The following is a 26,591-nucleotide window of genomic DNA, read 5'->3' as shown; positions in this document are numbered from 1 at the left end:
CCTAATATCTCTCTATCACTCTTTTTCTCTACCAACAGCTCTGTGTCGCTCTATCTCTCTTGCCCAATATCTCTCCCTCTTTAATGTCGAAAGAACGAGAGAAGGGAAATAGAAATGGGGGGAGGGAGCAAGAGATTAGGAGCGAGTGAGGCAGAAAGAGGAAGAGAGAGAGAGTGGGAGAAAAAAAGAGGGAGAGTGAGGGAGAGATGGTGGTGGTAGTGGGGTTCAGATACAGAGGTATAGGTACAGAAAAAAGAGGGAAAGTGAGGGAGAGAAAGAGTGAGAAGGAGAGAGAGGGAGAGATGGTGGGGGTAGTGGGGTGCAGGTACATAGGCCTGACAGCGTGTTGGGGTTGATGCCAGTGGTGAAGGGGAGAGGGGCTGTGGAAAAACTCATTAGTCTCCAGACACCCACCTCTGCCTGCGACCTTCAGACACCGCTCCCCCTAACCTCCCCCCTCCCTCTCCCACTCATAACCTCCCATCACCCCAGATCAGACCTCCCCTAGACAGCGCCCCGCCTCCTGTACCTCTCATCTCCAGTCAGGTGAGTCACCTGATAAAGCACGGCTACTGCCCTACCAGTAGGGGGTAGGAGGGTGCACCCGCCTCTAGCCTCTCTCTCTCTCTCTCTCTCTCTCTCTCTCTCTCTCTCTCTCTCTCTCTCTCTCTCTCTCTCTCTCTCTCTCTCTCTCTCTCTCTCTCTCTCTCTCTCTCTCTCTCTCTGACTAGTTTTCTGAGTAGTTGTCTGACTAGCTGTCTGACTTGCTATCTTTCTAGCTGTCTGAAAAGTATGCAGACTAGCTTTCAGACTAGCAGGCCGACTAGACGCCTGACAAGCAGGCTGACTAGCTGTCTGACTACCAGGCTGGCAAGCTGTCTGCTAGCTGTCAGACTTGTTGTCTGAATAACAGGACGGCTAGCTGGCTGACCAGCAGGCCAGCTGGCTGGCTGATTAGCTAGCTGATTATCTGACTGGCTAGCTATCTTCCCTAGCCAGTCAGAATTGTTTAAGAGGTGAAGTCTTGGAGGAGGAGGTGGTGCCGAGATAGTTCCTCCTTTCTCCTCCTGACAGACCACCTACTCCTCTCCTCTCCTCTCCTGTCAGACCTCCTCCTCCTCTCCTCTCCTGACAGACCTCCTACTCCTCTCCTCTCCTCTCCTGACAGACCTCCTACTCCTCTCCTCTCCTCTCCTGACAGACCTCCTACTCCTCTCCTCTCCTGTCAGACCTCCTCCTCCTCTCCTCTCCTCTCCTCTCCTGTCAGACCTCCTCCTCCTCTCCTCTCCTGTCAGACCTCCTCCTCCCCTCCACTCCTCTCCTGACAGATCTCCTACTCCTCTCCTCTCCTGTCAGACCTCCTCCTCCTCTCCTGTCAGACCTCCTCCTCTCCTCTTCTCTCCTGTCAGACCTCCTCCTCCTCCTTCTCCTCTCCTGTCAGACCTCCTCTTCCTCCTCCTCTCCTCTCCTGTCAGACCTCCTCCTCCACCACTCCACTCCTTTCCTGTCAAACCTCCTCTTAATCTTCCTCCCTATCAGACCTCCTATTCTCTCCTCCTTCAGTCAAACCATCTCCTCTCTCCTCCTATCAGACCTCCTCCGCCTCTCTCCTCCTGTCAGACCTCCTCCTCCTCCTCTATCCACCTGTCAGACCTCCTCCTCCTCCTACTCTCTCCTCCTGTCAGACCTCCTCCTCTTCTCTCCACCTGTCAGACCTCCTCCTCCTCTCTCCACCTGTCGGACCTCCTCCTCCTCTCTTCTCCTGTCAGACCTCCTCCTCCTCTCACCTCCTGTCAGACCACCTCCTCCTCCTCTCTCCTCTCGTGTCAGACCTTCTCTCTTACTCCTCTCCCGCACCAGTGAATTGTTCACTCGTTCATCCAGCCATTCATTTTTCATTGTCCATGGGATCCTTTGCTGCCATTTTCTTAATCATAGTCTCTATAATTGCCCGTCTAATGGACTAACTTTTAATAAATCATACCGTTGGAAGAATCCACCAAGTGGTGAGCTGTTTATTATGATGAAGTTAACGTCAGCCGCAACAGAGAGCAACAGTACCACCCGCTGGTCGCTCTGGGAACAGCAGAATAACAGCCGCATAGGAGAGAGCTGCTTTGTTAAGCGGAGATTCAGAACTGCTTCATCCCGAAAAGAGTTGATCCCGCACAACCTTGCTCCTTTTATCATTAGTTACGATTCAGGACGACCCCATAGGCCTATTTAGCCTAATTTGCTTTAGTATCCCACCTACTATTAACCGCTTTTAATTGAAAATATTTTGGGAACTGTTGCTTTTATTACTTAAAGAATATTGCAATTGGATTGGGAGCATCTTACCGGCGATACATCATAGAAAATGTTGATTGTAGGTTGTTTAATTAGCCTCCGAATTTATGTAGCGAAATCCAAGCATTAGACTTGTATTATAATCAGTATTATTCGTATTATTAGTAATGATAATAATAATAATAATAATAATAATAATAATAATAATAATAATAAAACGAAATAATAATATCGATATGACAAATAATTATTGAATGTGGAAAGTGAATCACAAAATCACAAACAATAATAATTTATGATTTCTGTTATTTTTTGTATTAATATTAGTATTTGCTTTTACATTATTGATATTATCCATTGTCTGTCAGTGGTTTATTACTCTGGAGCTAAGCTCTGCATTTGTTGATATTCAGAACAGGTACACAGTGACACCTATAGACTGATCATTAAACTACACCTGTTTGGCTACAAACTACAAAAGGCTGTTCATCAATTACTATTTTTATTGTATATTTATTTATTAATGTAACTAAGAATACCATAACTAATAAGCCCTATACTATGGAACAATATGGATATCATCATTCAACACCACTAAATTAAGGTAATGGCACATGGTTCAAAATAAATCGGACAATCACAGTGATACATTTGAGAGGTAGTTTCAAACAAAATTCAGTTATCACATTTAATTAAAGTAGGGCTGGGAAAGTTAACGCGTTCTTATTTTAACGTGATTTATACAAATTGCACGTTCTCTTTATTTATTTATTTCTTTACCCACAGAATGTCAACATTCATATCAGAAATCATTTTTGTTTGGAGTTCCTCTTACTTTACATTAAATTACACTTACAGAAAGTGACTGATTACAATTGTAAGCGACAGCCTGTTTACAATTCCCAAACCTGTGGTGTTCCATACATTTCATAATCAACCCACACTGAGTGAGTCAATAAAACTCCCTCAAGATCACTTGGTCTAGTTTTTGCTTATTAAGTACATTTGGTATGAATAATAATGTTTCATTCCATTTGATAATCTCATTTTACTTCAATTGGAGTGGATTTAAAATATAATCATAAAAATGTGATTAATCGCGAGTTTACTCACCAATACTCTGCCATTAATCACAATTAAAACTTTAATCTTGGCGAAGCCCTAAGTTAAAGAGATATGGAGAGAGTGATAACATCAGAAACATTACAAACGAGTGCTTTGGTGAAAGCTAAACTAAAAAGGTATATAAGATTGATTTCCTCCATACTTTTTGTATCTTTATGTGCCACATTGTGATTCCCTCGGTTCAAGAGGACCAGAGCCCACACCCCTTTAGGACTCAGTAGAACCTCAGAAACCAAAAGAAGATGGTAGACTACCTAATTGATCGGAAATATTGGGGAAAGCGAAACAAAGAGGCCAGGTGAGCTGAGGGAAGAAGCTAAAAAAGTATATATATATCCATAAACACCCCATTGTGCCTCACTTCCATTCATGCATATAGAATCACACGATCAGCAGCATTCTGTTCAAACTGCATAAGCCTCCCATTGCCGTCTCTGTCCTCTGAAATGGGACTGGACTCTCGTGTCTCTTCAGTTAAGAAGATGCAGGTGCTTTTGAAAGATACAGCACCTGTGATTGATACAAATACAAATCATCCCAAAAAGGATGTTTGATGCTGAAGAATTACACTCTTACATCATATTCACTCAAAATCTCCTATTGAAAGTTTATGAAAGTAATCTTTGTTCCATGTTGAGATCCGAGAGCAGCTTATTTTAACATTGTCCTGAAAAAACAAGATATTAAGATTTACTATGATGTAGAACTCAGAACACAGCATACTAATATAATGGTTGTCTTACTGACGATTATGCTCTCTTCATTTTAGATCCACTCTGGATTAACAGGAAGTTAGTTGGCATGGCAACGTTAGTCATCTTCCTGTTGGCTGCTGAATGCCTTCAAACTAATCCTGCCATGCGCTTCCAAAATGTTGTCTTTTCTCTTGAGAAGAAAGAGAAGAGACAGCTGTGTTGCAGATTACATTTAAAGCTTTCAATATTGTTAGTGGCATGAAACTCAGTGGAAGCCAGATTCTAAGCATAGTCCACTTTATTTTCCTACCCTGTAGGCCTACATAATATGTGATAATACTAATACTTCTGTAAAGCCGGTTGTTATTTTGATATTTCCCCTGATTTAATAAAAATAATTTCTCTGACAAGATAAGCAGACCTCGAAACAGTGAGCTAGACTGGTGTGAGGTAAACTAGACTGCTGCGTTACCGCCACCGTGTGGATACAAAGTAGATTTAAGTATAATTTAACCCACAAACGTGTCGACAACTATACATTGAAAAATTAATCCAATGAGTTGGACGCATGAGAGTTTAGTCCGTCTCATCTCTTCTTGTGTTTAAGTAGTCCTCCTTTAATTGTAGTGGTGCGACAGTCACACATTTTATTAGATTCGATTTTCTCAACATAGTATGGAAGCCCATTCCCGCCACAGGAAAAAAAAAAAACACCACAAACTATCTCATAATTATGAGATTAAAAGTCATAATAACGAGATTTAAAGTCATAATTACGAGATTTAAAGTCATAATTACGAGATTTAAAGTCATAATTACGAGATTAAAAGTCATAATTACGAGATTAAAAGTCATAATTACGAGATTTAAAGTCATAATTATGAGATTTAAAGTCATAATAACGAGATAAAAAAGTCATAATTATGAGATTTAAAGTCATAATAACGAGATAAAAAAGTCATAATAATGAGATTTAAAGTCATAATTACGAGATTTTCGACGGTTAGCCTGCCCCCTGACCTCACTTCCTTCAAGTTCGAAATCGGCACGACAGAGCGGCACGCGCTACTAGGCTACCAGTCGGCGCCATCATTTCGGACCTGAGGCTGATGAACCTGCAAGTCATCACTTCTCTCGGTCATCCTCCTATTCGCAAGGCGAAACAGCAAGGTAACCGAATTTGTAGAGATGCTCTTTTAAGCCTATATTCAGTAATTCAGCGTCTTTTCATCTGGTTTATGTTTCCTTTGAAAAAGCACTCTGCTGCAGCTATGTTAGCTAGTTCTAGTATTAGCACCGTGTTAATTTTGTCAGCTATTTTAGATTTTGTCACATTTTAGTCATTGTTTTCCTTTGTAGTTTTAGTCTAGTTTTAGTCGACAAAAAGTCCTTAAATTGTAGTCAACTTTTAGTCAAAATGTTTTCTCTTTTTAAACTAGTTCAAAGTGTTCGAAATCGTTCCCTATCACGGATATAGTGCACTATATAGGATGCTCGCCATTTTGTAGTGGTGTTCGAATTCTGAGTACATAAAAAGTAAATTGTTAAGCCTAATTTCTCTGATATAAAGGAAATTACAAAATAAGCCAACGGCAAGAATTAAATGACGTACAGGACGCGAACTCAGGTCGCCCGTATTGCAGGGCCTAAACCACTCAGCCAACTGCTGGTTCATAAAGTTGATGGAATGGAGTGGTCTTGAGAAAATATCCACGATAACAATATAGGCATATCTCAATTAATTTAATTACTTTATTTGCATCATTCAATCTTAAACCCTTAGTGAAAATATAGGCTGTTTGTACTTCATATATGTACATTTATGACAAAATCGTGAGGACTAGGCTTGTGACAGACACGCACATGTGGCGCTCGCGCGGTAATAGCTCATTGGCGCCACCTAGTGATCATTATGTGCAAATGCACAGCCTCTCATTCAAATGACTTAGGGGTCATTTGACCCCTCTTGTGGCGCTAGTAGTAAGTAAAAATGGCCCGGCGTGGGACGAATTTCGAATTATAAATATGTACAATGCATAATGTTAGCTCATCCATGTGCTCAATGCATCACAATGTAGTTGGCATCTGTTCCGTTCGTTAAATATTTGTGTTGGCCTCTCACAGGATGGATGAGTTGTGCGAGTTCTTGAGGTCGCGGAATGTACCAGAAGAAAACATAAAGCAACTGGAAAACGATAAGGTAACTAGTCTGTTAATGGGGGAAAGATAGGCTAAATTGTGTGTTTATGCATTTTTTGATTTTTTTTTTAATTACTGCTTCTGTTTATGTTAAATTATATTTGTTTTGTGGCTGTGTGTGTGTGTTTTCCTCTTTTTTTAAGATCGATCCCAATGTCCTCCTGCTCATGAACGACGACCAGTTAACCGAGTATCTACCATCATATGGAGACCGACTGGCTGTCCTTGGATATTGCAGATTGAAGGGGAAGAATCCTGTTGCCCGCAAATCAAAACTTTTTGAGCGACTGAAAGCCAAGTTAGCAAAAAGTGACGATCGTGAACACTTGTCTGAGAAGTTACCATGTCAAAATGCTCAGAAGAAAGAGCGTAAAATTGAAATTGGCTGGTTGAATTTCCGTGACGGGAAATTCTTACAAATGAGGGCCAAAAAGGGGGGCGGGACCAGGAAAATCTCTGTGTCCAAGAATTGTTGTAAAGATCAGTTAATTGAACAGGCCAAAAACCTGTTTTTCCCTGGTCAGAAAAATGCAGAAGGAAATGTTCAAGATTTTGCGATTGAACTAACTGATTTTCAGGAGCGCCCGTTAGATCCCCTGACTACAGTTGGGGATCTTTATGAAGTAACAAAGCTGCCCATTTTACGCTTTTACTTAGCAACAACCAAGAGGGATGGTTGCAGTGAGAATCAGCTTGCAGCCTCACCCAACCCCCCTAGGCCTAGTTTACCTCTAGCTGAAGGTCAGGAAACCGCAGATGTGGTATATGCTAGTAGCAGCAATGTCCTGTCTGATACAAACAGTGATCCTGAGCCCTTCGATTGCTCCACTGTTGAAATGACAGATTGGGCTAGTGTGAGCGAAGTTGATGCCGCCAATGCTGTAGATGACTTTGAGAATAGTGGCACAGTTACCTTTTTCCAAGGACACCAACATGATCTGGACTGGGTTAGCCTTGATGATACCTTACAAACGTCTCCTCGGGCATCAAGTTCATCTACTCCGACCCTAGATATTGCTCATGTGCCCATTGATCAGAGTGAAAGAACAAAGAGAATAATTGTTGTTCACCGTGGGCAGATCCTGAGAGAACTAATCACACATTTTTTGGACGCGAGTGTCATGCGAGATGATGTTTTCATCCAAGTAATTCTTCCCAATGGAAGTTTGGAAATGGCAGTTGATGAAGGTGGCGTGTTAAGGGATGTGCTAACTGAATTTTGGCTGGACTTTTATGAGCAATGCACTTTAGGAAATGCTTTCAAGGTGCCTTTTCTACGCCATGATTTTGGTAAGCAGCAGTGGGAAAGCATTGGCAGAATAATAGCAATGGGTTGGCAAAAAGAGAAGTACCTGCCTATAAAAATAGCCCCAGTAATTTTGGAGAAAGTTGCCCTGGGAAGTGTGAAGAGTAGTCTTGTTGACTGCTTCCTGAAATATGTCACAGAGTCAGAGAGATTGGTGTTTGAATCCTGCCGTTCAGATTTTGAAAGTGTGGATCAGGAAGAATTGATTGAAGTAATGGATCTCCACAGCTGTCGAAGAATGCCAACCGCTGATAATATTGAACAGCTCTTGGAGGAGCTTGCCCACCAAAAGCTGGTTCAAGAACCCGCCTTTGTCCTAGAGCAGTGGAGCAAGGTGCTTGCACCCTTTAGGTCAGATTTGGAAGGCATTTCAGAAGCGTATGTAAATCTTCATCCAACACTGAGGAAGGTGATTAGGTCTATCTCTTACCCCACTACTATGAACGACCAGCAGAAGAACATAGGAAAGCATCTTAGCACTTACCTTAGAGAATCTGACGCACAGCACCTGTCTCTATTCCTTCGGTTTTGCACTGGCTCTGATTTGTTTCTTGGTAAGACCATTACTTTGAGCTTCACGAATTTGCAAGGTATGCAGAGACGGCCCATCGCCCACACATGTGGATGCTACTTGGAGTTGCCAATTGATTATGACAATTACCCGGATTTCAGACACGAAATGAACAAAGTATTGGAGAGTGGTGTGTGGGCAATGGACATAGTTTAGTTGATTCAGCTGCCATCAGCAGCCTCCTCATGTCAAGATGATTTAATGCAATATGTAATATGTAAATATGAAATTATATAATGTACTGATGTATTAATGTAATGAGATTTAATGTACATATTTTGATATGTTGGATTATGTAAATATGTTATTATATGTACTGTTGTATTAATGAAATGTCTTGAAGTCATCCCGACCAATACATAGTTTAGCAGATTCAGATGCCATCAACAGCCTCTTCATGTCGAGATTACTTAATTTTATGATTTTGAGATGCTGGATTATATGTAAATAGGAAATTATATAATGTAATGTGATTTAATGTAGAGACTTTGAGATGCTAGATTATATTTAATGTGTAAATATTTAATTATATAATGAACTATTGTATTAATGTAATGTATTAAAGTTATCACCACCAATACATCGTTTAGCCGTTTCAGCTGCCATCAGCAGCTTATATATATCCCCAGCAATACTTATGTTGTTTTCTAAAGCTGTTTTATGGGAAGATAATAAAATAATAAAAGTTCATTAAATTGTGGCTAACTGTTTAGTTATTTCCCAATAATCAATATTGACGCATGATTAATATATTAAGTATAATGTTTATATCAAATATATTTATTTTTGCAGTAGAAATGTCAACTTAATGTTAAAGACACTACAACGATTGGAAAAAAGGGGTTAAGACACACAGTATATTGTTAGGCTTGTATTGTTGCAGAACCAGTTAAAGCCTACTCTAGTTACAAATAGGTGCAAGTTAAGTTTTGCTAAATGAGCTGCAGTAGGCCTAATGCTGAATTAGGCCTACTGCAGCTCATCTAGCACAAACAACTACCCCTGCTTTTAAGGCTGTAGCAATTCATTGTTAATTAGCTGTCTAAGTCTTACATACAGATCTACTGTCTTGTACACGTCGTTAGTTAATTCAAGGCCATGCTCAGACATAAGCCCCACACAAATGTGAAACACATCTTCATCACATGGGAAGTCTTTGTAAACACACTCCCCCAAGCAGGCCTCGATCTTCTCCAGACTTGGGCGATACAGGTAGTCCGTGGCCCCGTAGAGTTGAGGCACTGCATGGATGATGGATGGACGGCCATGAGGACTTCGTGAGTTGTGCACTCGACGCATCCTGTGCTCATTCCAGATGAATGCGACCTCCTCCAGTTCTGCCTGATAAGACAAGGCTCAAAGTGAATACAAATGAAATGCAATGAATTGCATGAAAAAGCTTTCCTGCAGACAGAAAGCAATGTGTGGTTCTTGTATTTAACTTTTTTGGTAAAACCAAATCAATAGTATAGTGTAACAATAAAAATAAAATAATACAAATAAGAATAAGCCACAGACAAAAATAAAGCAGTGAATAGTGAAACTTACCTGAATTGTGGAAAGAAAACAGAACTGGACCAATGACTTGTCCAGGAAGGTGTCAGCGAAGTATCCATCCGATTTCAATTTATCGAAAAAGTCCATCCAAAACTGGGCGCACTGACTGCGTAATGTCAGCCACCATCTTTCAATGCGCTGGTTGCCAGTGCTTGGACCAAATGTGACATGTTCGATTTCAAGTTGACCCTCTGAAAAGTGCATGAATCTTTGCATTTCGGCCAAACGAACATTTTCTGTCCCTAAATCTACCCGTAATCGTTCAGGGCAACCTTGAGCTATTAGTACAGCATCCATGAAATAACCAGCAATCACGTTCGGATCATTATTAGTTTTGTATGCCTCCAGCCAGATGAGTCTCCTAGAAAAACCATCTATGCATCCACTTATACAGATCCCATACGGTTTAAGTTTGTCATAGCCGTCAATGTGCCAGACGTAATTGGGACCCCGGCTGTGATATACTCTCCGCCGTAGTCTATTTCTTGATCTCAGGTCAACTCCCTCACTGTCCAACAGCCGCAAGAGAACACGTACTGTTTCCCTGTCGGTAATAATGCCATTTATCCAACATTTTTGGTACATCCAACGGTAGCCATGACACTGCCCAGACGTTTGGAGTTGCGCTTCAATGAAAGCTGCCACCTCGGCCACATCTGTCTTGCCCTTCCTGCGCCACAATCTTTTCTCTCTCAGAATCCTTTCAAGTGTCCGCTTGCTCAGCACTACCCCATGCACCTCAGCCAATACTGCCAGAATTTCATCATTTGTATATCGTCTTTGGAAATATTGCTCAATGTGGTGATCCAACTCCATGACGTTACGACACTGATCTTAATGTAAACCATCTAGATGCAGCCTACTGTCATGACTTTATATCTCGTAATTATGACTTTAAATCTCATTATTATGACTTTTTTATCTCGTTATTATGACTTTAAATCTCATAATTATGACTTTAAATCTCGTAATTATGACTTTTAATCTCGTAATTATGACTTTAAATCTCGTAATTATGACTTTAAATCTCGTAATTATGACTTTAAATTTCGTAATTATGACTTTAAATCTCGTAATTATGACTTTAAATCTCGTTATTATGACTTTTAATCTCATAATTATGAGATAGTTTGTGGTGTTTTTTTTTTTTCCTGTGGCGGGAATGGGCTTCCATAACATAGGCCTATTATGCTGGAGGAAAAACTGTCTCTAATGCATGTTTGAGGGCCATTTACTAAATATTTAATCTGTCAATGTTTTTCTTCTTATTTCTTATTTTTTCTTTTCTTCTTAAGTGTCACATGAGTGTCCTTGAGAAATTTTTTGAATTCGGTTAAGACAGGCTATTAAGACCAAAGTGTTCGTTTAAGGTAGGCTAACTATTCATTAGCACTATTAATTAGGTACAATGTCTCATTAATTTCATCCCTTAAATGTTTTGAGTTCGACGTACAATTCACATTATACCATAACGAAGACGACGTTATGTTTTTTTTTAATATAAATTTGCTCCTTTTTATAGCATTATAGTCTATATTGGAGTGTAACTGCTCATTCTGACTCTTATCAGGGTCCTTCATAACCGAATGATGAATTCAGATGAATTCATTAGAAAATCGAATTTCTTTAACAATGATAAAATCGAGGAAACCGAACGGACAAATCAAACAAATGTTAAACTCAACAGAAAAAATCCAGATAAGAGGTTCTCTGTTCATTCCCGCTCTGGCTCTCATTGCTTAGTATTGTAATAGTTCACTATAAATTGCTCGCTGCAACGGCTATCATAGCAGTACTATTTCTGATCAGAGTTATAGAAGGCAAGGCCTATAGTAGGCTACTATATCAGTTCAGATTTATAAGAGGCCTATTGTAATATAACAGACTAGGGTTATAGATGGCCTCTATATTTCCTATATATTTAATATATCAGAGTTATAGAAGGCCTATATATTCCACTGCGCTAGTGATGCCAAAGCTGCCTGTTGTTTAATGTATCATTGTTTTTTAATCAGGCAATGCCACGTCCCCTACAGGGTCCTACATGGTCCTTCTCTGTCACAGTGTGAAATATGTTGCTAAAGTCAAAGCTAACTAATGTTTTGTTTTTTAAATCGAGTATTAAACATCTTTATCGACAGTGATGTATAATAGCTTTTATAAGACCCCGGGTGGCTCCCAGTGTACATACACCAAACTAAAAGGTAAGATCATTAATGAAGATCATTGATACTTTGCTCGTTGTGGCCGGAGCTAAACCGAGTTAGCCTAGCTGGGACTGAGTTGTAATGTTGAGCTCTGTTTATATATTTTATATTATCGTTTATATTTAATATGATGATATTAAGTCTCTACCTGCTTGATCATCCGGCGAAAACGTTAAGAGTGGTTATACTATTGATAGCTAGTCATTGTTCTCTTTATTAATAATTGTCCTGATGACTAATCTTTTCATAGTTGGTAATCTAGTTATAGTAATCTAGTCACAGTAATCTAGTCATCGTTATTAATCTATTCAGAGTAAGTCATCTAGTCAAAGTTGGTAATCTAGTCATAGTAAGCAATCTAGTCATAGTTAGTATCTAGTCATAGTAAGCAATCTAGTCATAGTTAGTATCTAGTCATAATAAGTAATCTAGTCATAGTTAGTAATCTAGTCAAAGTAAGTAATCTAGTTACAAAAGTAATCTAGTTATAGTTATTATAAGTAATACAGTCGTAGTATTTTATGTAGTCATTGTAAATTAAATAGTCATACCAAGTCATCTAGTGATCTAGTGAAATACTTAGTTATCTGGTAATATTAAGTAATTTAGCAATAGTGAACAATCTAGTGGAAGTAAATAATCAAGTTATGGACTAACTAAGTGATGTGCTATGAAATTAATATGGGAAATTGTGTACTGTTAGTCATTTAATGCATATTGTTCGTTTTTGGGAGTATTGTGTTTGTAGTATTGATTTGTGTATTTCAAATTGAGTTAGATTGTGTTTATATGTATTTTGTTGGTATCGGTCATGAGTATTTATTTTTATTGTGTATGTGGCATCGTGTTGGTTGGTATTGTGTTACAACGAAACTAACGGCCAATAGGGACATTCTGGTCTATAGTGTTGTGTCTTAAGTTTTGTTAGGATTTGAACGGTAATCATCATGTTTCTCTCAGCAGGGGGTCAAGCCAAGGATTGGAAACCTGGTTAGTATTGTTTTATAGTATTGTGTGGTAGTGTTGAGACATAATGTGTTAATGTAATCATCATGTATCTCAGCGGGGGTCAGCCCAAGGCGTGGGGGTGTGCACGGGTACACGTGTAACCTGTTAGTAAATCATAACCGTTTAGGAAAAATCAGTAAACAAAAACCGTTAAAAAAAAAGAAAGTGCAGCGGTTTTTTTTTTGAGAAAGTGAAATGTACAATGTGTGGTACATTTGGGTTTTTAAAACAGCACATGGTCGCTTTATAAAACATAGTTGTATCTGTCTTTCATTTGAGTGGCGGCAGTGATGCAGAGGAATCTTTCTGAAAAGCGTCTGCACCCTCCCTTGATCGTATAGGGGGATTATTTGTTTATCAACACAGTGGATGCCCGCGCAAAATGATCGCAAAAATAAAATTTGTTTGACCGGTTGGTTATCTCTGTGTGGTTAATTTGCAGTTGCGGTGTTAATTAGCGATGTTGTCAGCTTACTTTTAAATTAAACTGTAATCAGAAAACTCGGTTATATGCTATAGACCTATAGTATCTGTGGTATAAAGGCTGGGACGAATTTCAAATTATAAATATTTACACTTTATTTTGAAAGTATAGACCGTCGCGATTCCCATTGAAACGAATGGCGCGGTGATTATTCTTTAAAACGAGAGCTGATAAATTGTGAAAAATTAATTAAACTGTAATATGACAACGCGCTTATATGCTATAGAGCAGGGATGGGCAACTGGCGGCCCGCATCCTCACTCAGTCATGCCCGCACATAATTAAAATATATCCAAAAAATAATAAAAAAATTGATCGAGTTACAGAAAACTCGGTCAAGAAAGATGAGAAGAATTCATAGAATTCAAAGGCAAACCCATGCGTCTAGTTTGCTTAGAAACGATATCAGTCATTAAAGATATCCACTTAAGTCGCCACTACAACTACTACAACTGTAATGAATATCATGCTTGTTGGGTTTGAGTTCATTGAGTTGTTGCACGCAATGTTGGGCCACTGTTTTTCAGTTTTGTGACATCATTGACTGATGATGTATGTGACGTGAGCCCTTTGCACTGATAAAAATACTACCCATTCATGTGGCTGTTTGAGCATGGAAAACATGAAATTAATGTATGTTGGTTCAATTAAAATACCGTACATAGGTTATGTTTCTGGAAGATCTTTTAGTTAGTGGCCATCCTCAAAATGCACCAGAATACAGGAAATCTCATCATCATCTCATTTTCGTCCGCTTATCCGGGGTCGGGTCGCGGGGGGAGCAACCAACTCTGACGGGGGGATCCCGAGGCGTTCCCAGGCCAGTGTTGAGATATAATCTCTCCACCTAGTCCTGGGTCTTCCCCGAGGCCTCCTCCCCACTGGACGTGCCTGAAACACCTCCCAAGAAAGGCGCCCAGTGGGCATCCTTACCAGATGCCCGAACCACCTCAGCTGACTCCTTTCTAAGTAAAGGAGCAGCGGCTCTAATCCGAGTTCCTCACGGATGGCTGAGCTTCTCACCCTATCCCTAAGGGAGACGCCAGCCACCCTTCTGAGAAAACTCATCTCGGCCGCTTGTACCCGCGATCTCGTCCTTTCGGTCATCACCCAGCCCTCATGACCATAGGTGAGGATAGGAACGAAGATCGACCGGTAGATCGAGAGCTTTGCCTTGCGGCTCAGCTCTCTTTTCGTTACAACGGTGCGGTAAAGCGAACGCAATACCGCCCCCGCAGCTCCGATTCTCCGGCCAATCTCACGCTCCATAGTACCCTCACTCGCGAACAAGACCCCGAGGTACTTGAACTCCTTCACTTGGGCTAAGGACTCATTTCCTACCCGGAGTAAGCAATCCATCGGTTTCCTGCTAAGAGTCATGGCCTCAGATTTAGCGGTGCTGATCCTCATCCCAGCCGCTTCACACTCGGCCGCCAGCCGATCCAGTGAGTGCTGAAGGTCACAGGCCGATGATCCCATGAGGACCACATCATCTGCAGAAAGCAGTGACGAGATCCTCAGACCACCGAACTGCAACCCCTCCCCACCACGACTACGCCTCGATATCCTGTCCATGTATATCACAAACAGGATTGGTGACAAGGCGCAGCCCTGGTGGAGACCAGCACCCACTGAGAACGAAACTGACTGGCTGCAGAGGACACGAACACAGCTCTCGCTTTGGAAGTACAGGGATTGGATGGCCCTGAGGATAGACCCCCTTACCCCATACTCCCGCAGCACCTCCCACAGTTTCTCCCGGGGGACCCGGTCATACGCCTTCTCCAGATCCACAAAACACATGTAGACCGGATGGGCATACTCCCAGGCCCCCTCCAGGATCCTTGCGAGAGTGAAGAGCTGGTCCGTAGTTCCACGTCCGGGGCGAAAACCGCATTGTTCCTCTTCAATCTGAGGTTCGACGATCGGCCGAACCCTCCTTTCCAGCACCTTGGAGTAGACTTTACCAGGGAGGCTGAGAAGTGTGATACCCCGGTAATTGGCACACACTCTCTGGTCCCCCTTTTTGAACAGGGGAACCACCACCCCGGTTTGCCACTCCTTTGGCACTGTACCCGACTCCCACGGGATGTTGAATAGGCGTGTCAACCATGACAGCCCCTCAACACCCAGAGCCTTTAGCATTTCTGGCTGGATCTCATCAATCCCTGGGGCTTTGCCACTGCGGAGATGTTTAACTACCTCAGTGACCTCCACCAGGGAAATTGACGACGAAACACCATCAACCTCGAGCTCTGCCTCCAACATAGAGGGCGTGTTATTCGGATTCAGGAGTTCCTCAAAGTGTTCCTTCCAACGTCCGACGACCTCCTCAGTTGAGGTCAACAGAGTCCCATCCTTACTGTACACAGCTTGGATGGTTCGCCGTTTCCCCCTCCTGAGGTGCCGGATAGTCTTCCAGAAACACTTTGGTGCCGACCGAAAGTCCTTCTCCATGGCCTCTCCGAACTTCTCCCACACCCGCTGCTTAGCCTCCGACACGGCAGCAGCTGCAGCCCTTCGGGCCTGTCGGTACCCTGCAACCGAGTCAGGAGTCCTCCAGGATATCATATCCCGGAAGGCCTCCTTCTTCAATCGGACGGCTTCCCTGACCCCCGGTGTCCACCACGGTGTCCGAGGGTTACCGCCCCTTGAGGAGCCTAAGACCCTGAGGCCACAGCTAGCCGCCGCAGCTTCAGCAATGGAGGCTTTGAACACCGCCCACTCCGGCTCAATGCCCCCAACCTCCACAGGAATGCCAGAAAAACTCTGCCGGAGGTGTGAGTTGAAGATACCTAGGACGGGGGCCTCCTCCAGACGTTCCCAATTCACCCGCACTATTCGTTTGGGCTTACCAAGTCTATCCGGAAATTTCCCCCATTCCCTGGTCCAACTCACAACCAGATGGTGGTCGGTTGACAGTTCCGCCCCTCTCTTTACCTGAGTGTCCAAAACATGCGGCCTCAGATCAGATGACACGATCACAAAATCGATCATTGATCTTCGGCCTAGGGTACTCTGGTACCAGGTACACTTATGAGCACCCTTATGTTCGAACATGGTGTTTGTTATGGATAATCCATGACTAGCACAGAAGTCCAATAACAAACGACCGCTCGGGTTTAGATCAGGGAGGCCGTTCCTCCCCACCACGCCTCTCCAGGTGTCTCCATCGTTGCCCACGTGGGCGTTGAAGTCACCCAGCAGAACTACGGAGTCCCCTACTGGAGCCCCATACAGGACTCCATTCAGGGTCTCCAAGAAGGCCGAGTACTCTGAGCTGCTGTTTGGTGCATACGCACAAACAACAGTCAGATTTATGAGTATCCCCACACCCGCCCGGCGCCTCACGCCCTTGGCAACTCCGAAGAAGAATAGAGTCCAACCCTTATCCAGGAGTACGGTACCAGAGCTGAGACTGTGCGTGGAGGTAAGCCCCACCAGATCTAACTGATAGCGCTCCACCTCCCTCACAAGCTCCGGTTCCTTTCCCCACAGCGAGGTGACGTTCCACGTCCCCAGAGCCAGCTTCTGCCGCCCGGGTCTGGTCCGTCGAGACCCCTGACCTTCGCTGCCACCCATGTGGCTGCGCACCCGACCCCAACGGGTCTTCCCACAGGTGGTGGGCCCATGAGATGAAGAGAGGGGGGGTGCCACGTAGTTTGTTCGGGCTCTGCCCGACCGGGCTCCGTGGCAAACCCGGCCACCAGGCGCTCGCCATCGAGCCCTCCGTCTGGGCCTGGCTCCAGACGGGAGCCCCGGGCTTCCTCCGGGCCGGGTCACATCTCCTCTTATTCCGATATTCATTGAGGATTTTTGAACCATTCTTAGTGTGGCCCCTCACCTGAGACCACTCTGCCATGAGAGACCCTACCAGGAGCACAAGGCTCCAGACAACACAGCCCTCAGGTTCACAGGGACACGCAAACCTCTCCACCACGATAAGGTGACGGTTCCAGGAGAGGCCATATGCACATTTATTGTATTCTGTTTTTATTGATTTGACGTGTTGACAAAGTCAACGTAATTACAAATGAATGCCAAATATATTTGAATAATACAGGAAATCATATCTACCAAATACAAAATTGTGTAGCTTCTCTCAGCTCACGTTTAGTTGAAATGTGCAGTCATGTGGCCCTGATGGTTATGATGAAAAATGATGCCCTCTTTAGCATGAAAGTTGCCCATCCCTGCCCTAGAGTATCTGGTATAAAGGCTGGGACGAATTTTGAATTATAGGTACAAACCATAACGTTAGCTCTCTTGCTCATAGCTCAGCGGAGTAGAATACCTCCCGTTGCCAAGTCGTAGCTGAGGTCCGTCCTATTTATGTGAAAACGTTATATTTGGATGGTAAAACGCATGAAATAAATACGCAATAAATATAAATGAATGATCTTAATTTATTTTCTTTGGCAATTGACCATGGTATAAGCGGGATAATGCCCTTCAAGGTGTCGAAAAATGTAATAAGCGTGCAATACGAATAAGAAAAAGCATAATTATTAAAGTATTTGAATTGTTTTATTATGTTGGCAAGCAAGAAGTAGAATAAGTGGGATAATCAGTCTTATTAAAATGGTTTGTGCAACCAAACGCACAACAAAACATGATTGCGCCTCTTGTCGCTCTCGTCTCTTTCTGCATATGCCATGCGCGTAGAGCGGGGTGTGACGTAGACTGGTAATCCCTCGATAGCGCGACTGCGGTCCACTTTAAAAAATAATAAAAGATAATTATTAATAAAAAAACGGTCAACTGTGTACACAAAAAAAACGGGGTTGTGTAACCGTTTACAATTTTTTGTAACCGTTCACACCACTGGGAAGTGGGAACCCATTTGTAATGTGCTAGTGAGATTGTGTTGTAGCTTTGTGATGTAGGAAGTGTGTTCTATTGTTGGATAGAAAGGTTTAGATGTAATCATCATGTGTTCCTCAGCGGGGGGTCAGGCTTGTGGTCCCGCGATGGAGGAGAAGGCTGAGCGGACCCAGACTACCCACTACATGGAGCTGGGCAGCTACCAGTACTGGCCAGTCCTGGTTCCCCGGGGGATACGCCTGTACACCTACGAGCAGATCCCCGCGTTCCTCCGGGAGAACCCCTACATCACAGATGGGTACCGGGCATACCTGCCATCCAGACTCTGCATCAAGAGGTCAGCCGCTGCTACAGCCAATCAGAGGCCAACACACTACATCCAACCAGACCCCAACAAACTACAGCCAACCAGACCCCAATAAACAAGGGTGGACTGGGACAAAAATTCAGCCCTGGCATTTTCTATCCAAACCAGCCAACTACATTATCAGCAGACACTACATAGAAGTCCACAAATCTCGCAGCATCTCCTCTCATGCATACTACAAAGGAGTCATATTCCTTGATAGCAGTTAACAAATAAGGCACGTAACTATGAACTCAAGGACTAAAATTGACAGCTATAGCAATCAATCAATCAGTCTTTATTCATTATAGTGTCAAATCACAACAGAAGTTTTGTCATGACTAGGGGTGGGACGAGACTAAGGGGAAGAACCCTCATGCTACCCTTTCAGTTTCTAGTCTGTGACTGTGAAAATCTTTTGGTGTAAGCCCAGCATTAGTTAAAGGGGACTTATTATACCACCAGGTGTGAGTGTGATTAGCCTTACAAGCCGTTTCGAAAATCGGCCTAATATGACATCACTAGTGGGTGTGTCCACCTAGATCTGTGCTGGATAGATGAGCAATGTTTACTTCAGTCCACTGGGTAGGCTGGGAGACTGATCTATCCAGCACAGATCTAGGTGGACACGCCCACTAGTGATGTCATATTAGGCCGATTTTCGAAACGGCTTGTAAGGCTAATCACACTCACACCTGGTGGTATAATAAGTCCCCTTTAAAACCAGACTCGGACAATAATAACAAGATATCCTGACAAATAATCTAAAAAGAAACATATTACAGACAGTAGCAGCATTAGAGCTGAAACTCATTTGTTTTAACAGTGACTCAGGTCATTATGAAACCATGAATAGAGAATTGAAAAAATAATAATTATCTATAGCTGTGTGAAAAAGTCTAAGACATGACTTACAGGTCTGGATATGCATTCTCATATACGTTTATGTGCACATGTATATATTGCCCTACTTCCTCGTCCGCAGCCAGCCAGCTACACTCCTCACCAAATTCATGACCTGCAAGAAACAGCAAACAGAACTTGTACTCAGTATCTGTGTACTGACAAGTATATGTAGCCTTTTTGTGATGTAGTGACACTTAGTGAACAAATGTATCTGTCATGAAGGATGACTTAAATCTCAAAAGAGCCCTACGGCCTACCTGCATAACTTTTGGAAATAATCATAACCTTTTGTTTCAATCTGAGACAAAACAAGTTGCATAATTTACTCAAAGTCAAGACTCAAGCTAGCCCAATTCTAAACACTAGCAAGCCCCATCCTAAACACTAGCCCTCTATGGGACCTGTTATGACTTTCTTTCTTTCTTTCTTTCTCTCTCTCTCTCTCTCTCTCTCTCTCTCTCTCTCTCTCTCTCTCTCTCTCTCTCTCTCTCTCTCTCTCTCTCTCTCTCTCTCTCTTATATAGAAGAACTTCTAGCAGGTCAGGAAAACCAGTTTGACAGGAGATGATGGTATCAGAGAATATAAAGAGACATTTATGAATGACCAATTGTCCTTTTATCACACGTATGTTTCTTCACATAAACCTTTAAACATACACATATTGCATTCCTCTCACCACATGAACTAGTTATCACCTCAGTAAACAATAAATGATATGATATTTTTCTCCCGGCGCAGCAGCACCTGCTGGGGTGGTGACCCAGGCACCACCCCAGCAGCTTCCACCTCCAGAGACTTCAGCTTTTTAAGTCGCAGTTTTTCAGCGCCAACCGGGCGTTTCTTACGCTTATCCATTTTCAGCTCCGTCCCGCGACTCCAGCCCATGCCATGAGGTCCAGCCCACCCTGGTTTGTGTTGTGATTGACAGCACTGTCAGGGCTCTTTGAGCCTGTCAGCCCATGATTGACTGACAATGACAAACAAAGACCAATAATATGTGTCGATGCTGGCAACAACACCCTGCTATCCCTCTGTAGCCAATTGGCCGGCCCAATTGGAGGGAATTTAGAGAGAGAAAAAAAAAAACACATAGCGGACCTCAACGGCCCACCGGGACGATGCCCGGTATGCCAGATGGCCAGTCCACCCCTGGGTGGCGCTGTACCCATTAAAACTAGGGGTAATAGAGCCACCAGCTGACCTCTTTAGGTCACTAGCAACAACAAAGTCAGGCGGCATTCGAGAAAGATGTTTTCAGAAGACAGCTGTCAGTTGACTTTGGGTCCATGCCATTTCTCTGACGCTCCATTGTTCCGACCTCTCGGTCGTATGCGGCTCCTCCGGCGGCGGCCGAGCAACTCCTCCGGGAGTCTGCACAGGCAACAATCCCTTTCTCCTCCATGTCGCGTTTCAATCTGTACTTCAGAGAGTCAAAGCCAAAGTTCCTTTCCCCAAATTCCTTCCCCACCATGGCCGAGATAACCCCCACTACGATTATTTACTTGTTGCTGAAGTAGCCTACCAGAGAGTCTGAGAACCCGACGCAGTCTAATATCAGAGAATATCCCTGTTTGGCCGTGGCGCAATGATTGAATAACGATTGTGAACACGTCGGAAGAAAAAAACATTTATTTTGACAGATGTGCCTGAAGTTACTACTTTACAACCTTGTTGATGACCAACATTTAGAAAAACATGTACTTTTAATTCAGCCAACCGTAGGTGAGGAGCACAGGGTCTGTTTAGTTCGTAATGAAGCGATTCTTGACAGACTGGGTACTTTATTCGTAGTTCACCTAACTTTACAGTACACGTTTGCACAGACACAACCGGACTCGTTCATTCACTAAACTGACACACGCAACTGCTTGCTTTCATCGCTCGTCCACTCACTCGCATACGTAACTCACACACACACTGCCATTCTCGTGCACACACATACGCTACTCTCGTAACAGAAGCGTATTGTGTACTGTATGCATGTTGATGCTGATAGACTTCTTATAGGGGGTAACTACATTCGCACGACACCGGCTTCCACCATCTTCTTGGCCACCTTTTTAAATAAATCGGCGTTTCTCGTTTTCCGAAGGCGACAACAACACGACTATCGTCTCCTTATACTTCCGGCTCACGGCCCCGGGAAAAGATCTTGAGCAAGCGCAGAACGCCAAAAATTAGATTCCAATTCGATTGATCGTATACATGCACGCTTAATGTGACTATCAATCGAATAATCTAGGGGTTGTAATCCGACTATGAGTAAACCGATTCGATTTTAGTAAGAATAAGGTGTATACATGCATCCTAATAATCCAATCATTGTCGGACTAAGCCAATAATTCGATTTTCTTGAGTGTCATGTAAACGCACTGATTGCTTGCCTGTCCAATAGTAATTAGGGGCAAGGGGGGGCCATCAGGCCTGTCACTCAAACCTCTGCGTGAGTCCTGAGGAGATTTGATTCATGATGTATAGTCGAGCTGGCTTTGACTGTAAGGTTGATGCATGTGTGTGTGTCTGTGACTGTGTGTGTGTGTGTGAGACGTAAAAGTTATGAAGTCAATTAGGTCGCATTCAGGTGTTTATGGTGCTTAGCATTTGTGTGGCAATTCACGTTTTGGGCGGGTTTTTGGTTGGTTGGGTGATTTTTAGTCTATAGTTGAGCTGGAAATTGCCAACAGAACAGCTCAGCTATTCTATATTTTATCTCAAATGTATTCAAACTTGTTCACAATAGCTATTTGTTTAACTCTTCACTTTATTTTCTTCCAACCATTTTAAATGTTTTAAATGGTTTGCTACATGTTACATTGCTCTGTTCAAATCCCTTCATTTGATTTAAACCATTTAAAATTTCTTTACATCTTAAACATACTAAAACATATTTTAAACCTCATTTTGCACTACAGACCTCACCGCATTTTCTGCAGAAAATGCATTTTCTAGTTCTACATCCTGTCTAATGTTTATTTTCCTTCCAGCCTCTTCATCCTGTCCAATGAGACGGTGAACATGTGGAGCCACCTGCTGGGCTTCCTGCTCTTCTTCCTGCTGGGGGCCTACAACATGGCTGCCGTGCTGCCGGCTATCGGAGCGTCCAGGGAAGACTTCGTCATCTACTGCATCTGCATCTTTTGCTTCCAGGTGACCCAATGAGATGAGACGCTTGGCTCCGTTAACCAATCACAACAAGCTGCTTGTAATCTGTTGTGGCTTCAACCTTGTTTGCTAGGCTAAAGGCTCAACTTGAGTTACATCTCTTCCAGCTGTGTATGCTAGGCTAAAGGCTACACTATGGTAATCTATCCTAGATATGAATGCTAGGCTAAAGGCTATACTATTGTAATCTCTCCTAGCTGTGTATGCTAGGTTAGATGCCTAACTTTATTGTCATCTTTCCTAGCTGTGTATGCTATGCTCGGTTGGCTACCACGTGTTCTGCTGTCATCGCTCGGAGAAGACGAGCCGCCGCTGGATGGCATTGGACTACGCCGGCTTGTCCATCGGCATTCTGGGATGCTACGTCCCGGGAGTCTTCTACGCTTTCTATTGCAATAACGTAAGCTAGGCTACATGCCCATAACTATAGCATGAGATAGGCAATAAGCCTATAGCTATAACACTCGCCGGCTGTTCTACTAGCTAGGGCTGGGCGTTATGGACCAAAACCTCATATCTTGATATTTTCAAGTAGAATGTCGCCATTTGTTGACGCCTTAACAAAATTGCCGTTGCCGCGCTCCAACTGGTCATTCTATATCGGTGGCGCCGCTGTGCTTTCATTTCCTGCCCGCCTGCGTTGCTATGCTCTTTAACTTGCCTTGCTGATTGCAAACTCAATCCTAAATTTGGGATTAAACAAAACACCTGATTCTGTAAGTCATCAGACAGCTTATACCCAAACCATTTCCAAACTATGGTGCCATTTGTCTTCTTCTTACGTACAAGCTCCTCTGTGCCGCGTTTGACAGACTCCATTTTTCGCTCTGAAGGGGATTTTAAAAAGTGACGTGCGTGGAAGGGCAGGGCCGGGGCAGAGTGTGTGTGAGCCGGATGCAGAGCAGGAAGAAGAGAGATAAGCAGAGTGAGGAAATAGCAGGCGGCAGGTGCGGCTCTAAATGGCTGTTATTACGAGCAAATGCGCTCCACTCCAGTCTACTAACTACATCGATGTTGATGCTAGCATCTCGTTCCATATCTTGTTTGAAAAATATCGATATACCGCCAAGCCCTACTATTATCCTTTAGCTATAACATGATATGGAGATCTATAAGGATGATAATGTGTTAGTAAGTATGTAATGTTTGCATACTTGTGTATATTAACAGACTAGCAGTTGTCTTAGCCCTCATGGAAGCCATGATGTATGGTAATAAGTATATAATGTGATCATATTGTTATGTTACAATACTGGCGTCAAGTTTACCTGCTGGCAGTGCTAGCATGAATGCTGGCCATGTCATATGCATACTTTCTGTTAATAACTATACAATGTTTTCATTATTTGTGTTCTTATTCCCAGTACTGGCGTCAGGTGTACCTGCTGGCGGTCCTCGCCCTCATGCTGGCCGTGTTCTTCGCCCAGATCCACCCTCTGTACCTCAGTCAGCCCTGGAGGAAGCTCCGCTCCCTCATAGTCTGCTCTCTGGCCGCGTACGGCCTCTTACCCACAATGCACTGGGTCTGGATCAGTGGAGGCTTCTCCTCTGAGCCCACACAGGTCAGCACGCTACCCAGCATGCAACACTCCCCCAGCACGGCACAACACTATATGGCATTTATTAATGTTATTAAGATGATGCTAATATCACGGTTGAACATGAACAACATCATTCAATAACTTAATGGTGAATGTTTTTATCCTGTTTACAGCTCTTCCTGCCCCGGGTTCTAGGGATGTACCTACTGGCTGCTCTGGCATTTCTCTTCTACGTCTCAAAAGTTCCTGAACGCTACTTCCCAGGTCACAACCCCTCTGTCTTCTTTAATACTCCTATCTCCTCCTGTCTGCAACATCACTCCTCTCCTCCTATCTGTAACGTCACTCCTCCCCTCTCCGCCTGTCTGTTCCATCACTCTTCCTCCTCGCCAACTCTCTCCTCTCCGCTCTGTTCCTGTCTGTAATGTTAATCCTCCTCTCCTTTTTCAGCTCTTGTCTGTGAAAAAGTCATGCGTCGGTGTTGTCATGTGTCACTGAGTTCATGTGTCGCTGAGGTCATGTGTCGCTAAGGTCATGTGTTGCTGATGTCATTTGACTACAGGCCAGCTGAACTACCTGGGCTCCAGCCACCAGGTGTGGCACCTCCTGCTGGTCCTGATGTTTTACTGGTGGCACCAGACCTGCAACCTCATCATGGCCTACAGACACAGCCAGCCCTGCCCCGGAGCCCCCCAACAGGCCTAGTAGGGTCCTGCCCTGAGCCCCCCAGCAGGCCTAATAGGGTCCTGCCCTGAGCCCCAAAACAGGCCTAGTAGGGTCCTGCCTGAGCCCCCCAGCAGGCCCAGTAGGGTCCTGCCTGAGCCCCCCAGCAGGCCTAGTAGGGTCCTGCCCTGAGCCCCAAAACAGGTCTAGAATATTCTGGGTTGGACTGGACTAGACCCAGGACAGTCTGATTTATAAGATGGAATAGTATAAATTCAGATTATACTGATAATACTGTCTGTTCCTGGCCTAACATGATTTTAGACAAGCAAATCAACGTAGCTCAGCTGCCAAGCCACCAAGTATTATTGATTTGTGCTGATAAGAACCCTGTGTGTTATGATAATGGTTCGTTTTTATAAAGTGCCTACTTGTAGCACTTTGAGTCACTCCTGATCCTGCTATTGGCCATCAGTTGGGACCTTGACAAACAGATCTTGGGTCCAACCGAGGCCCCTTGGAGAGGGCGTTGTAATGTTAGGACGTTACTCCATGAATGTAGTGGTCTGACCCTGGAGCGTCTCCATCTCAACCATGTGTTGGGACGCTCGAGTCCAATAACTGGAGAATAAAGCACTTTCTTTTTTTATTTCAAATGGTATCCAATGTGAGGGATTTTTCAGAGCATACTCTCCCCCCCCCACCCCCACCCCCACGCGCTGCCAGCCACCGCCCCCGTACACACTACACTTCTGTTCCAAGGCGTTGCAGGCGGCGCTTGGGATTCAACAAGTTTTTATCCAACAGTCGTAGGGCGACGGGCACGTCCTGTGGGCTTTGGGTGCATGGCAGCGAGTGACCCCGCGCCCCACATGACGGCTGTGTGCAATCAAGCTTTATTCACATATTCATTATTTAAATTGTCTAAAGGTATTCATGTTCATTTCATTTCGATTTTTTGTCTGATGGTCGCGCTGAGGTCCTCAAAACTTCCAGGGGTCAGCATTAAATGACCGTCATATGTATCCATAAGATAATTATATGATACATATGCAGCCAGAGGGTTTGAAAAGAATACAAAGGTTATTTTTGAGATAATCGTGAATGATCAGTGGTCGATATATCCAAAAGCAAATCTTTTTCCCTCTTTTAAACTGGTTTTAGTTTTAAATGTTATTTAAATAGTGTACAATGTTATCTAAATGGTTGACTGTACTGTGTTGCATTGTGAGTTTGTTTAGCTGTAGTGTCTTGCACCTCCGGAACAATCTTCTAATAAAAGAGACATCGAAACAAAAACAAGTATAAATATAACCGCAAGCGGTGATTAACGGGGTCCGAGCAAAATTAAAAGTCAAGAACACACTAATGGAAGATGTATAAATATAAAATTGTTCCACTTATAAACCTGAACTGCTGCCTCATTCACATGGTCAAAATGTCTATTGATAAGCACACAACATCCAGAAAACTCAAAGCACATATAAATTAAGGGCTTTCTTCAAAGCATATACCTGAAAAATCTTTGAAATTCTGGGGAAATTAAACAATTAGTCAAGAACACTAACGGAAGAAATATAATATGACAGTTAATTATGAAGGAAAAATGGTTAACGAAGAAGTTCCCCTTAATGCCATACTGTGTCTTGGCAGTCAGATTCTTGAACATGACAGAACGTCATGTTCAGCTTGTTCATAATGCTCTAAT

General features: G+C 43.3%; 3 protein-coding genes across 7 annotated transcripts; 2 read left to right on the top strand and 1 right to left on the bottom strand.

Annotated features, from left to right (window-relative positions):
- The first annotated feature begins 5,023 nt into the window (after positions 1-5,023).
- LOC115545864 (uncharacterized) lies at positions 5,024-8,885 on the top strand. The gene is made up of 3 exons (XM_030359333.1): positions 5,024-5,279; positions 6,234-6,309; positions 6,452-8,885. The coding sequence occupies exons 2-3, from the start codon at positions 6,235-6,237 to the stop codon at positions 8,339-8,341; spliced, it is 1,965 nt and encodes a 654-aa protein (XP_030215193.1). The 5' UTR covers positions 5,024-5,279; position 6,234; the 3' UTR covers positions 8,342-8,885.
- A 59-nt stretch (positions 8,886-8,944) lies between these two features.
- LOC115545865 (uncharacterized) lies at positions 8,945-10,704 on the bottom strand. Its single transcript, XM_030359335.1, has 2 exons — positions 9,734-10,704; positions 8,945-9,526 (listed from the first exon to the last, which is right to left on the bottom strand). Exons 1-2 carry the CDS (start codon positions 10,556-10,558, stop codon positions 9,194-9,196), a joined length of 1,158 nt encoding a protein of 385 aa, XP_030215195.1. The 5' UTR covers positions 10,559-10,704; the 3' UTR covers positions 8,945-9,193.
- A 1,020-nt stretch (positions 10,705-11,724) lies between these two features.
- Positions 11,725-26,185, top strand: paqr3a (progestin and adipoQ receptor family member IIIa). Of its 5 annotated transcripts, none has more exons than XM_030359336.1 (8): positions 11,725-11,946; positions 12,910-12,939; positions 18,386-18,602; positions 22,502-22,664; positions 22,924-23,079; positions 24,044-24,241; positions 24,394-24,484; positions 24,783-26,185. In XM_030359336.1, the coding sequence occupies exons 1-8, from the start codon at positions 11,886-11,888 to the stop codon at positions 24,923-24,925; spliced, it is 1,059 nt and encodes a 352-aa protein (XP_030215196.1). In that variant the 5' UTR covers positions 11,725-11,885; the 3' UTR covers positions 24,926-26,185. The 5 variants fall into 5 exon arrangements, with proteins under 5 accessions (XP_030215196.1, XP_030215199.1, XP_030215197.1 ...); XM_030359339.1 differs by lacking the exon at positions 22,924-23,079 and adding an exon at positions 20,041-20,055 and having other exon boundaries at positions 11,760-11,946; XM_030359337.1 differs by having other exon boundaries at positions 11,765-11,946; positions 12,913-12,939.
- Positions 26,186-26,591: the final 406 nt, after the last annotated feature.

This window comes from Gadus morhua, chromosome 6, assembly GCF_902167405.1.
Source record: "Gadus morhua chromosome 6, gadMor3.0, whole genome shotgun sequence".
In the NCBI taxonomy this organism is placed as follows: Eukaryota; Metazoa; Chordata; class Actinopteri; order Gadiformes; family Gadidae; genus Gadus; species Gadus morhua.
The sequence above is the reverse complement of the archived record's forward strand: the minus strand, read 5'-3'. Positions and strand labels throughout refer to the sequence as shown.